General features: G+C 42.7%; 1 protein-coding gene across 3 annotated transcripts; it reads right to left on the reverse strand.

Moving 5' to 3' along the window:
• Nucleotides 1-4,309: 4,309 nt before the first annotated feature.
• METTL22 (methyltransferase 22, Kin17 lysine) lies at nt 4,310-13,900 on the reverse strand. 3 transcript variants are annotated; one of them, XM_056503709.1, is made up of 11 exons: nt 13,778-13,900; nt 12,523-12,828; nt 10,408-10,758; nt 9,991-10,031; nt 9,761-9,905; nt 9,244-9,315; nt 9,096-9,149; nt 8,478-8,558; nt 7,465-7,567; nt 6,495-6,663; nt 4,310-4,832 (listed from the first exon to the last, which is right to left on the reverse strand). In XM_056503709.1, exons 2-11 carry the CDS (start codon nt 12,626-12,628, stop codon nt 4,797-4,799), a joined length of 1,158 nt encoding a protein of 385 aa, XP_056359684.1. In that variant the 5' UTR covers nt 12,629-12,828; nt 13,778-13,900; the 3' UTR covers nt 4,310-4,796. The 3 variants fall into 3 exon arrangements, with proteins under 3 accessions (XP_056359684.1, XP_056359682.1, XP_056359683.1); XM_056503707.1 differs by having other exon boundaries at nt 13,751-13,852; XM_056503708.1 differs by having other exon boundaries at nt 13,725-13,835.
• Between the last annotated feature and the right edge of the window lie 509 nt (nt 13,901-14,409).

Here is a 14,409-nt window from a genome sequence, read left to right on the forward strand (position 1 = left end):
GCCCCGCGCGCCGCAGCCAATCAGCGCCGCCGCCCGCGGCCCCGCGCCCACCGCGGCCAATGGGGGAGCGCGGCCGGGGCTCGCCCCCGCCGGGAGGGGCGGGGCCGCGGGGACCCTCAGGGGCACGGGGCGGGGGCCGGCGGGGTCGGAGCGGTGGGGTCCCGTCGGCCAGGGGCTGCCCGCGCTCCTGTCCCCTCGGCCGGGGGCTGTCCCCGTTCCTGTCCCCTCGGCCGGGGGCTGCCCGCGCTCCTGTCCCCTCGGCCGGGGGCTGTCCCCGTTCCTGTCCCCTCGGCCGGGGGCTGTCCCCGTTCCTGTCCCCTCGGCCGGGGGCTGCCCGCGCTCCTGTCCCCTCTGCCAGGGGCTGCCCGCGCTCCTGTCCCCTCGGCCGGGGGCTGCCCGCGCTCCTGTCCCCTCGGCCGGGGGCTGTCCCCGTTCCTGTCCCGTCGGCCCGGGGCTGTCCCCGTTCCTGTCCCCTCTGCCAGGGGCTGCCCGCGTTCCTGTCCCCTGGCCCGCGTCCCCCTGCTCTCTGCCCCTCCGCGCACCCGCCACAAGGGCAGCGCAGCCCCTTCCCTAACCGCCATGGGGATCCGTGCCTGCACTGGTACAGCTCCACTGACACCCACTGTCCTTTCCTTATTGCCTGGTGTTTACCTGCTGCCACTTGGGACATACTGAATTTAGAAAAGGCAACAGCTGAGAAGGTATTTTGGTCTTCTAACTCTTATTAGAAATTCAAATTAAACCTAGTGTGATGTCAGACTCCAAATTAAAAACCCTTATCTTCACCAGCATTTAAGCCTGGCCTGGAGAAATCACGGTTTTGTTGTGGACAGTAGTGGACTGAAGCATCTCAAATCCCAGATGAGCCCTTCGGCTCAGCTGCTGCTTGGTTCTGCCACAGCAACGTTGTATTTGTAGACACAGTGCTGCCCTTGAAGCTCCAACCAAGTAGTCAGTATTATTACGTATCTTGTCCACAACTGAACCTATGGCAAGCATGTTGAACCCTACCTGGACTCTCATATTACAGAATTCCGTGTCTCATTCACAGCCTCAGTTCTCTTCAAAACCTAAGACTTAGCTACAAAAGGCCAGTAAGAGCCTCTGAAATATTCACCTCCATCCCCTGTCCTGTGAGCAGCACACGGGCACCCTGTCCCTGTCCAGGTGACTCCACAGACCTGGGATTCACAGCGGGGGCACACTCGGGAGCCTCCATCGACGGCTCCAGGGAGCTCTACAGCAGCTACTGTGGCACAGCAGCTGAAAGCCACCAGACAGGAGAGCTGGAAAGGACACAAGGCAGGAATGGGCTCTGAGAGGCCAGAGCTGCTCTTTTGTGCTGCACCACCATCAATTTGCAGATGGTGTTACAGGATCCTTCTGTCCCTGCACACACCACTTGAGGCTAGGCCATCTACGCCTCCTCATTTCCACTCACCCTGCCCAGAACCCTTATGTCTGTCAGTTTATTCCAGTAAGAAAGATTTAATGGTCCAAAATCACAAGGGAGACTGCAGTGTAGCCATTCAAATGGCAGTAAGGCATTTTAATCATAAAGGATAAGGAAGCACTAGAACAGATTACTGGGAGAAATACAGGATCTCTATGATGAGAGCCTTTGATAACACTTATCAAGAGTCTCAGATGAACATGATTCTGTTCTGAGATGAATACAGAGCAGAGAATTTCCTGGGGCCCCTTCTGATCATCCTACAATGTAAACCTGCTACTGATATCCCACAGAACAAGAACAGAGCAGTGAACTTTACTTTTTTCATGCTATTTTCTGTCCAACTCCCTGTCAACTTTCTTGCCTGATTTATTACATATATTTTTACTTAACTTTGAGGCTGGAATTATGTTACTTCTAATTATTATTAACATCTTACATATCTTACTCACTATCTGATGAGTATCCCCTTTGAATATTTGCTGAAGAAGCTTAGAGAATACACTCCCAAGCTAGGGATGTTCCTTTGCATTTCTTCTTGATCACACCAGTGGGGCTGGCCTGGGCATTGTGTCAATAAACACAAACACACACACATATAAATGTAGATATTTTGTTACTGTCTTTAAGTGCTGGTATTGTTAAAGAAATTTCATGTGCCATCTGCTGGGGGAAACTTTCTCTGAGGCCATCTGCTGTACTGACACAGCTGACTGCACTGCTGGCAGCAAAGAGAGGCAGTTATTTCTCAAGAGGAAGCTTTATTCTGTTAATGCACCAACTTGCAGCAGAGATGCAAAGGGCACACAAAAAGAGTCAAGATGAGTCTGTAAAAGAACACAAACCTCTGGACCTATGTCACAGCATGACAGCCTGGCAGCTGAAATAGCCCATTTTCAAATCCTCCTACTTCACTTTAACCTCCAAAGTGTTCACATTACAAATACCATGATCACACTCAGGAAGCGAACTGCACTTTAAAGACAAGTTGCTAAGCATTAAGTGAATAATTTTCAATTTACTTGCAGATAGAAAAATCTCTGCAAGCTTGAGACAGGCAGCTTTCCTTGCCATGCTGTAACAGACAGGAATTCAGCACCCACTTTTAGAAGCAGCCTTCAGTTTCCTGTACCCATCACTCAGCACCAATAACTGCCTTTAAAATCAGCAGCAGCATTTGGCTGTCACACTCATGGCAGTCTGATTCCAGCTAATGTGGTTTCAGGCACAGATTGAGGAAAATCAGCTTTGTTAACACACCCTGCACTGCCACATTAGGAGCACAGTCACACATAGCTCCAATGTGGACCCAGATATCCATTGCCATCAAAATAGTTGGTCTGCTCTCTCTTTATACCCCCAGCAACACATCCCCACTGATGGCCCTGACTGCAGCACAGGAGTCAGTTGGATTAGGTCTCATTAATCCAATGGAAAACTACACTGGCAATCAGGTTTCCTGGGAATCAAAAACATAGAATTCAGATTGCAAAACTACTATAACAAATACTATGGAAGGGGAAAATATACAACTGGAACACAAAATATGCTCAGCAAGTAGAATGCTCGGACACACAAAATTATTTCTACAAATTTTAAGATGTTGTCTACCAGAATGAAAAAAACAAAGCAAACAAAATGAAACCCAGAAATGCAACTGCCAGGGACAAAGCCCTTAATCCTCTGGTGAAAATGGAAAAGGACTGGAACTAGTTAGTGGTGGATGAAGAAGTCCACAAACAGTTGAGTTAATGAACAATCTCATGATAGTTATCTGCTATAGAACTTTGAGATCCAATTTAAGTCCTCATCTTCTCAGGAATGAGAAGTCCCCATCACACACACACACACACACACACAAAGTACATCCACTTTTTCCTTGAATATTGCCTGAAAACCCTAAACTGCTGGAGGCAGCCTCCTAAAGCTACTGTCAAAAAGTAGGCAATTAAACTCCACCTTTTTTTCAAGATTATTTCCACTGTAACTTCATCTGCAAGTCTAGGTGAGAAGTGCAGAACCACACATGCCACCTAAACTGTTACTCCAAAATACAATATTGTCAAAGGAGAAAGGAACAGGGTGTTGAAAAAACTGTAAAATGTTTTGACTCAAAGTGTTGTACAGCAGATGGAGCTACAAGGATGGCCTACAAATAGCCACCTACACTTGAGAACACCCAGCAATGATAAATATACAGAATCTATCCCATCAAGGGAGTGCCTTTAACTTTTTTCTACTGTAAAATGACACACAGACATTCACAACAAAGCAAGTCTCAAAGTTTCACCTTTGCTTCTCTTAAGAGAAAGTCAGTTTTCCATGAGAAAACTTCATCTCCACAGCTGAGTAGAAATATTCAAAGGTTTTAAGTCCCTACTTTATCTTCTTTCACAGAAATGAAGGACTTGCAGGTGAGTTTCTGTTGATAATTCCAAAGACTCTGAGGAATCCTGTGTGAGAAAAACTATGGGATTCCCTAACTGCTCACTCTACTTCACATCAGCTCAAACTGATTCTTGTACAGCCTTCAAAAAATCACTACTGAAATAAGCAGTTACATTAAAAATAGTTAAATCTACCAAAGTTAGTAACATTACATAACAAACCAATCAATAATCACTAGTTTGGGAATTGTTGGATTAACATCTGCCTTCATGTGGTACCTTCTCACCCTCAACCTGCCTAGCACAGAATAGCTTAAAATTCCTGCAGGACAATATAGAGTTGACCTCCTATAGACCAAAACTTCTGTGGAGTATTTTTAGAGCCTCAAACAAAATCTTGTCTCCTTTCAATTCAGATAGTGGCCCTAAACTAGAGTGATTTATATAGGACAAACTGAGAATTAAGGGCCAAGTTTCATAAACAAATTTCTTAAAGAAAATTTAATTCATGACAAATAAGTCTTGTCCAGAACATTGTTCCACAAGTGTCCATAAACAGAAATAATGTGTGGAACTGGGATAAGACTGAGAACAATGCCCATATTGTGTCAACTAAACAGGGAAATGCATGACATCTGCAAATCAGCCATATGGAAAAGGTTAAATACTTCTTTGCCAGTCTCTAAAAGTGAAGTCATCAATCCCAAAGTGCCCCAAGTGTCACTGCCACTGTCTGGCATCCAGCAGGCACTTGGAAGCATCAAAGAAATCATGTCCAAGTGCACAAGTCCAAGAAACGAAGTGCCAAAACCAAAAACAGTAAAACAAAACTGCATTGAAATACTTTCTGAGAACACAATTTCACAATTCCACTTTTCTTGGGATGAAAATCCTTAACAGAACACCAAAACAGCCCTTCTCCTTAGGTAAAGATCTTCTCCTTTCTCGTGGGCCTGTCACGTTAGGTGTTCAGCCATGACCTTCCACAATTCCTGCAGGAGCAGAAAAAATACATACAGGTATTTTCTCACATCAGTAGGTTGCAACTATGAAAAAGTTCAACATGCTCACTGTAATACAAATTTTAACACATACCCTATATACCTCCATCTATAGATAGTATCCATGGATGGATGGATAGCAAATCCATGTGTGTAATCTCCTGGAACAATTACAAAATTATCTTTGAAACAGAGCACTATAGCTGATTGCTTCATTCTTGTAGCAAGATTTAAAAAATAATGTACATTAAGTATAAAGTAATTTGTTTTAAAATAGTTTGAAATTAGTTAGTCAGAGCATGGTGATAATAATGCTAGGGTTGTGGGTTGGAGCCCTGTTTGAGGCCCTTCACTTAAGAGTTGGATTTAATTGTCCTTGTGGGTCACTTCCAACTCAGAATATTCTGTGATTCTGTCATTTCACTGATCTGCATGATCTTCTGCAGTATTTTCACTGATAATCTTGCTCTTTTTCTTAGCCTGTGTTGACAAATGGCTTCAATAATGCTGGTAAAAAAAACAGCTGAAGAAATAATTTACTGAGGAATCAAAGTCTCACAAATGCATGGCATACACAAACACACATCCCTTTCTCAATCAGACATCAAGGATGGAAAATCCCTAATCACTTCATTTCTTTAGAATATATTAATATATGCCTTGTCTGCTCCACAGAGGATAATTAAGCAAATTATCACATACTTTTCACTGTGGGATCTTTCAATTGTAGCAATGTACTTAATGATAAATAAAAACATAGGCATTTGAAAAATGCATAGATTTTGAGGATCAGTAGCCTTCCTCAAAGCAGCCAGAGAATGAGTTTACATATTTATCTATAATCCAGGTTACTTTTGTGTACTTGTAAAACTGCTAAACAAGTTTTACACATGTTTTATGCCTAAAGGTATCAGCATTAAGTAAAAGAAATCAATCTCATGAAGTAACTGTGGCTTGTCATTTCACTATGCATACACACAATATGTTGACTACAACATCATCATTTCTTGGTACCAGATTTGCAATCCAGTACAAGATTTGCAACTCCTCTAAAAAGATTAATTAGATTGGATTGTTCTAGAAGTCTGTCAACTGTTAGTTACCCAGCATAATATTCCTAAGAGCAGATAATTTGGAAAAAAATGGAGAAAGAGAACCATAAGTGCTTGAGAGGTAATTAGATAACCAGAAATACTACATCTGACATGTTTCTCAATACGAGAAGTTTATAGCTAATTGTCTTCTTCACAGATATTAGAAGATTATTTCCTGAACTGTGAAGTGGAAAAGGAATTACTAAAAATCTGAAATGAAAGCTCTCCTACAAGATAATAAATTTCCCATTTTCCAGTTCAATCACAAAAATGGCATTTTACAAAGTAAAAATCTCATCCTTTGAAGAACTGAGTGCAATCTCAGCCACTCTACTGCTGGTGGTAGAAAATCAATTCTGTCCCAGCCAAAACCAGGATATGTCAATCTAGTAGAGGTTATGTAAGCACAAACAAGGATCATTTTAAATCAAAAAAGCTAAATGGAAATAAAAGGTAATGTTTATTCTCCTGTTCTTCCTTCATGTTACATAAACAGCTGATAACTAATTTGAGATGATTGGCCTGACACATTACATTTATTTTCATGAATGCCACTTACCAACTGCTCAATTCGTTCATAAACAAGGAACTGGCAGAAATCAAGCTTAATAGGCTCCACTGTATATTTCATTTTTCCATCTTGGAGGTTCTCCAAATCATTTAGAGTATTTCTAAAATGAGTGTAGGCTTCACATGTAACATCCATATGTCTTAAAGTGAAGTTCAGCCTGGCAAAAGAGTATTTCATTTAGAACATCTCTCTTATACTGGCATCTTAAATAGGTGTGTAACTTCCCTTAGCTAATGAAAAAATGGATCTTCTCAGCATAATTATCTCCCTTCAAAAGAAGCCAATGAAGGCTTCAAAAGAAGCCAAAAAAAGTACACCCCCCATTTCTGAAAAGCAGAAAAGATGTTATGTCAGTATCAATACACAATAACTCTTGGATGAATCTTCCTATTGATTTTAGGGCACTTTGCCACAACAGAATCATTGGCTTGGCTTCCTGGACAAACTCCTGGCAACAAAGCACAGGAAGAATTATTGCTTACATATCTCTAGAGATTTAAGCAAAGCCTATTTGTGTATCAGCTTATGAATGGACTCCAATGCACAACTACTTAAAACATTCATTGATTCCTTGAAAGCAAACAAGAGAAACTGTTCTGGAGTCACTCAAGCTAGGAAATAAATACCCTAATTCTAAACCAATTCCTTCTACCCTGTGACTTCAAAAACACATAGCAAATGTTGTCAGGCATTATAGACTACATCAATCTAGCCACCTATTTATCCTTAGTTGCACAGAGGTTATCTTAGGTGAGGCAAAGGTAGGACAACAGAAGGCAAACTCTCTTTAAACTCAGATTCTGAACTGAGAAAAATTAAGCATTTTGGGGAAAAAAAGCTTGTCCTGAGCATGCACTGTGGCCTGTGATCATCTGATGCAATGAAAATCAGAAGCCAGCCTTTAATTAAAACACACACAAAGTGTTCAGTGCTTTTTATATCAAGTTCTTGGTAATACCTCTTTTCCAGTGCTAAGTAAACTGTGCAAGAATTTCTCAAGTTGTGTGTGATTCTATACAGAGTTCTGAACAAAGCATCTGTCAGGTCATCATCATAGAACACTATAAAAAACAAGATTAAGACATAATTTACTTAAGTAAACATGAAACAACTGCAGGCCTTAGTTTGATTATTCCAACCAAACAAGTCATTCTTTTATCCAAGTGCAAAGTACATTTTTAATGGCAACAGCTGACCCTGTAAGAGTATTCACTGCTGCTACTTATGCCAGGCTTTCTTTAAGCTTTCTCTCATCAGAAGGGGAATCATTTGTCAGACAATTTACAAGCTTTGACAGGAATTCTCTCAGCCTGGAAATTATCTTACTACAAAGCTAAAAAAACAGGATATGAGAGAGTAGAGAGCCTCTTTTCTTACAAAAAACCCACATCAGGCCATAATTAATTTACCATTATAACCAGATCTCATAACTAAACCTAATTCTCCTTTATCTATAGATCAAAACAATGTTTTTACTACACAGATAAGCTATCCTGTAGTCCTTCACATAAGCAAGAAAAAAAGCTGAAAAGTGATATCCAAAGGCACAGATGGGAAAGTGCAGCTTCTGGAACTGTTATTGACATTGTAGAAAATCTTAGTCTAACGACCTGCTTATCATTATTTGCACAGAAGTTATGTAATACAGGACAAGGATAGGACAACACAACTCTTCTGACTCCTTAGTTACTTGTGATTGTATTGAGCAATTTATTTAGTCACAAAGAATTAACACACCAAAGAAAAGGAAGAGCTACTGGCTTGCAACATCTGTTCTCATAATTGCTAACTCAGAATGTAAATATAAGTGCTTAGGAAAGAAAAATGCAGGCAGGAACATTTAAGGCAGAGCTTTGGCAAATTAGGTAGGATCTGACCTATTAGATTTTAAAAGCAAACTAGGTATATTTAAATTATTACTCATAATGCTCGAGTGTTTGATTTAAAAGCTTATTGTTTATATGTCCCTACCATCAGCTGCCATTATAACAGAACAGTGATCAAGCAAATCAGCAATCTCTTCTTCAGACCAGCTATAAGGAGCTTCAGGATCTGTAAGAAAGAATAAGGCTTTGGTGTATATGATTAAATGTCTCAAATGACTGCAGAAAAGGAACTTCTAGGCTCCTGGGGGCAGCTGCTACTCAATAAACAGAGCACACCACTCAACAGAAATCAAAACCTTCCCTGTTCATTTTCTGAAGGGCCCCCAGTCCTCTGCTTTCTCTGTATTATGTCCAACCCTCCCAAGGCTGACTGGCAAACAAAAGTTTTCTTTCACTTCAAAATTCACAATCCTGTAGCAAGATGACAACTTTAAATACATTAAAGCAAGCACACCTCTAAACAAAAGCCCAGATATATACTTATATAACTTTTGATTAATCTTCCTATTTTATCATGCTTTTAAAAAGTTATTCTTGATTAAAAGAATCTTTATTTGAAAGTCTAATAAACATAAAACCTTTTCAATTGGCAGTATCAAATATTATCATTAACCAGAATGTTCTCTGAGGCCTAAGAGAGGCTTTTGAATATTTAACACCAAACATCAAGCCCAATCTAAAAGGACCCATTAAAAGCACCTACCAGTGCAGAATTCATCTTTCAGCCAATCCAGTTCTTTCACTTTAATTTCCCCTCCTGGGGGTGGAGAAATATCACATCAGTCACAAATGGCCTTTCAGACAGCACTTGGCTAAAGTAAAGAGTCAAAAACTAACCATACAGCACTGACCTCCTGGCTCCATCAGGTGTTTGTTTAATGCAACATTTTGCTCACACATGGTCAGAAGATCTTCACCAACATCTGGAAAAGAAGTGATAATGATATTAAAAAACAGGAATATTTTGTATGGGCATGTATGCCTCAGACTAATAATCGAAGTTTCTCTCAAATCCATGAGATTAAGGAAAATTCACAGCAACTCTGTCCACTGATGATTGCTTCCCTATTATCCTTCTTCCTTTTGTCTTTCTAAGCTCTGAGCAGCCCTTGAAGACAGAAGTTAGATCCCTACACTACCTATTTTAATCTGGACACACTGTCTTGAGTTCATTGCAACATATCTTGCTTTAAACTCTTGAGAAAAGTTGAGAAAAGTTCCTGTTATTTTTCAGTAAATAACACAAACTGATATGCACTAATAAAAAATTATTAACTATAACTGAACAGATGAGTCTGAAAATACCAGGGTGAAAGCACTGCTTTGGGAAGTTTCCTGGAAATATTTAACTGAAAAGAACTGCCTTACCTGTGCAATAAACTCTCTTGGCAGCTGTTCCCATGATGACACTGGTAATTCCAGTGCCTCCTCCAAGCTCCAGCACAGTGCAGCACCTGAACAAGTCCCTTTTAAAGAGAATGAAATCAGCCAGAAGGAAGGCAGCACGCCAGACCTGGGGACAAGGCAGCCACTTAAAACTGAGTCACTTCTGAAGCACATTCCATGAAAATCAAGATACTACAAGGCAGAACACGTACTTGTTTACCAACATCTTCTAGGGGGGTTGCCATAGTGTGTTCTGTGGAAATAAGAGCAGAGCAGAAAATAATTACCTCAAAAATGTTCAAATCAGGTTCCACAGTGCCAGGTTTGAAACTAAGGCTATGCTTCCCTTTCAAATACAGAACTAAACACTCTTCACTCTATAGAATAATGCTAGATAATGCCAAACACCCACTCTAAGTAAGGAGCACTGAATCTCCCATGGTATACAACTGTCCAAATCACTTCCAGAGAAAAAAGGTAAATTTTTATTTGCAATATCACAGTATTGTGTTCATTATTTTCTTTCACTTAACAAACTGCTGTTCCATTTCTAAAGAAAACCTATTTTCTTTTGTTTTACAGAAAGGTATTTGCCACACTTCTCCCTGAGTGAAAAATGTATTATTTACCTATTTTAATGACATCACTGCAAGTGCACTCCTGCTCTTCATCTTCAAAAGCATCTTCTTTCCCTTTCATCAGAATTACAGGACACACTATATCCCTCAAAAGATCCTCTGCTTGCAAATCAGAGGCACTTCGAGGCCTTCTGACCACTTCCAGGTCTCCATCATCATCTAGCAGAGCTTCTACTCCCTCACTATTTAATTCTCCTTCTATTTTTATGTTACTGCTGTCCTTGTCACACAGTTCATCTCCACTTCTGCACTGGTGTTCTCTTCCTGTGGTAATTTCTCTCACATGCTTCCCAGAGGCCAAATCTTCTGTGCTCCAAAGGAGTTTGAAATGTGACAGGAACACTGTAAGAACACAGTGTGAGGGAAGGGTTAAACACAGATGGGACAGAACCTGTGCACAACTTCCACATGCATGAAATTTTGGTATGCATTACATGTATTAAAAAATGATACAGGTAACTTGAAATCCAGTTTTATCTGCTATGAAGAAATACTTCTGTTATTAAGTCCTGTCAGCAGAAATTAATGAAGCACTTTCACAGTCCACTGGCTGACTCAGCATCTGCACAGGCACATTCATGATGAATGGGCACATTCATCTGATTTAGTAATATCAATTTTCACTATTGGCAGAGGGAATGTTTCTTACATCCTCCAAAAGTCCTGCTCACAGAAATTCAAACTAAGTTGAAAACAGAATTAATGTAAGTTTGAATTAGTTTCTTTTGGTTAAGATTCCTATCTTGGAAAAAAGAAGCACATTCTAGTAAAATGCAAGTTGAATTTTTGTTTACTGCTCTGAAAGCCTTTAGGAATTCGAGCAACTTCAAGCCTTGAAATTGGCTCAGTATATAAGACAGAAATAAGTGCACAGGAGGCAAAGCTGAAACTTCTGTAGTTTTTTTAAAACTGATTATTCAAAGAGATTAAATGACTGAAGCTATTCTCGATGATCAAATAATTAAAAATTAAAACTCCCCCAAAACACAGCAAAGTGGCACTGGTAGATTGTTATGGCAATAAAGGCTGTTGTACTACAATCAAATTCTTGTCTCAATAACCAGAGGAATTTCCCAGACAGAGCTCATTCAGAGTAGGTGGAACACACTGTCACTTCCTTCTGTTGAAAGGCTCTTTGCACCAAGCACAATCACAACAAACACACCAAACTGCATGAAGACCCACCACAGCATTAATTACCTGGGTTTTGACCTGAACAGGATCAAAATTATTATTAATTTATTTGTCAGGCCTACTTTGATAATTTTTCACATTGTTACTCTTTTTATGCCACAACTGAGTTTGAAAAAGCAATTAACACTTCTGTCACAGCAGGACTTTTGTACAGAACATTTTGCCAGCAGCTTCAAGGTCAGTTCCCTTGACAACTTTATAGCAACCTACAAGCTGGCAATCAGCCAGGGGCATTTGCCAACTCATCTCTTCTACAGCCTTGACTCTTCAAACTCCATGTCAGCTAAAGCCACTGGTATTTTGAGTTTTCATGTTGACTTTTTTTTTTTTTAAACAAACACCTCCCCCAAAAAAACCAATCCCACCAACAAAAAAAAAATCAAAACCAGAAAAATACCACAAAGCCCAAAGGAAGCTGTTATGCTCCCCTGGAATAGATAGCAACCCATCACATAAACATTTAATTAAACTTTATAAATTAATTACTGATAGTTTATATTTTAAATTTAAGTTACACTTTTTAAAACCCCTGGGCTCTCACCTTTTGTTTGTGTATAAGAAACATCACAACCTTATTTTCACTCATGATTCCCAAAGCGCTATATTGGCACTACTGCTCAATGAACAAATACATTAAATTAAACCTTCAAGTGAGTTAATTTGGTTACTTTTTCTCAAAAAGTAATTTAAAGTTCAATCTTTAAGGCAGGCTGTCTACAAGTTTTCATTTCTGGAGTTAATTTCATGAGGAGAACACAGCTAGCCTTCTTTCTAAAGACTGAGTAGGAGGTGATTCTAATTATAACTGGAATAAAATATGTAACTATTCCTATAACCACTCAGAGGAGGATTCAGGCTCACAAAGGTATGGTACATGTGAAGTACAACCCCAGCAGTGTCAGCATCCATTACCTGGCTGTCCAACTGCGTTCAGCCGTACCATGAGGTGACTTTTGCTTGGGCAGTGCAGGTGAACATCCGACAGCACAGTGTCACTTCTGAACGTGGGGTTATCCATCCTCCCGTGGGCTGCTGAGGAGCCCTGCAGTGCTCAAACAGTCCCTCGAGCAGAGCTGCCACACAGGGATCCCATTCTCTTCCATGTACAGGTATCCAGGTTTTGCTCACCAAGGGAACCTCAGCACATGGTTCCTGAGAAGGTGTGATCGTGCACGCTCCACCATGCTCCAAGCCGAGTTACTCATCAGGATATTCAACCTAAAACCAAACACAGGCAGCTTGTAGCAGGAGCCTGACACTGCCTGAACTGCCCGTTCCCGGCGGGACCCGGACCCAGCGGAGCCTCTGCGGGCTCAGCCTGTCCCTGTCCCACGGTGAGACCCGCCTGTCCCTGTCCCGGTCCCTGTCCCTGTCCCCACGGTGACACAGACCCGCCTGTCCCTGTCCCACGGTGACACAGACCCGCCTGTCCCTGTCCCCACGGTGAGACCCGCCTGTCCCTGTCCCCACAGTGACACAGACCCGCCTGTCCCTGTCCCCACGGTGGCACTCGCCTGTCCCTGTCCCCACGGTGAGACCCGCCTGTCCCTGTCCCCACAGTGACACAGACCCGCCTGTCCCTGTCCCCACGGTGGCACTCGCCTGTCCCTGTCCCCACGGTGAGACCCGCCTGTCCCTGTCCCCACAGTGACACAGACCCGCCTGTCCCTGTCCCACGGTGAGACCCGCCTGTCCCTGTCCCCACAGTGACACAGACCCACCTGTCCCTGTCCCCACGGTGACACAGACCCGCCTGTCCCTGTCCCACGGTGACACAGACCCGCCTGTCCCTGTCCCCACAGTGACACAGACCCACCTGTCCCTGTCCCACGGTGAGACCCGCCTGTCCCTGTCCCCACAGTGACACAGACCCGCCTGTCCCTGTCCCCACGGTGGCACTCGCCTGTCCTGTGCCTCATGGTAAAACCTGTCCCGGGAACCCCCAGCAGGACGCGCGTGCCCCGCTCGGGAGCCACTTCTCCCACTTTTCCCCTCTCGGCTCCCACCTCTCCCGTTCCCCTCTCGGCTCCCACCTCTCCCGTTCCCCCCTCGGATCCCACCTCTCCCGTTCCCCTCTCGGCTCCCACCTCTCCCGTTCCCCTCTCGGATCCCACCTCTCCGTTTCCCTCTCGGATCCCACCTCTCCGTTTCCCCGCCCCGCTCCCACCTCTCCCGCTCCGCTCCGTTTCCCGCTGTCGCTGAGGAGCCGGCGGCTCTTTCCGGCCCCTTCCGTCTCTTTCCGGCCCCTTCCGGATCCTTCCGTCTCTTTCCGGCCCTTTCCGACCAGTTCCGGCCCGTTCCGGCTCCTTCCGGCAGTCCGGCCCGTTCCCCGCCGCGCTGCCTGGCTCCGCGGGCGCTGCTTCCCTCAGGTGCCGTGGGCCCGGGACTCGCCTGTTTTTGGGAATTACCGGGCACCCAAAGCTGCGGCAGCGCCGCTGAAGCACCCGCTCGACACGCTCGCAGTTTCAACACGCGTTTCCTACTCGCGTTCTTTTATTAATTGTTTTTAGTGTCACTTGCCCTGTCTCGGTTCATCTGTAATTCCATGCAAAACCTACAAACGAAAAAAAAAAACAGTGGGAAACCTCTGCGTGGGCAAATAGGCGTTTCTTCCTTAGTCGGATAATGTCAGAATTCCAGTACCCCTGGAATGTATTTTATTGTCTATATCTATTTCTAGATGTCTCCTCATCATCTGCCTCCCTCAACAAAGGCATTAATATTTATTAATAAAATATAAATAATATGCTATTAATATAAAATTGTTATTAAAATAATTATTAAAAATTAAATACTCTC

Source organism: Oenanthe melanoleuca, chromosome 14 (assembly GCF_029582105.1).
Source record: "Oenanthe melanoleuca isolate GR-GAL-2019-014 chromosome 14, OMel1.0, whole genome shotgun sequence".
NCBI lineage: Eukaryota > Metazoa > Chordata > Aves > Passeriformes > Muscicapidae > Oenanthe > Oenanthe melanoleuca.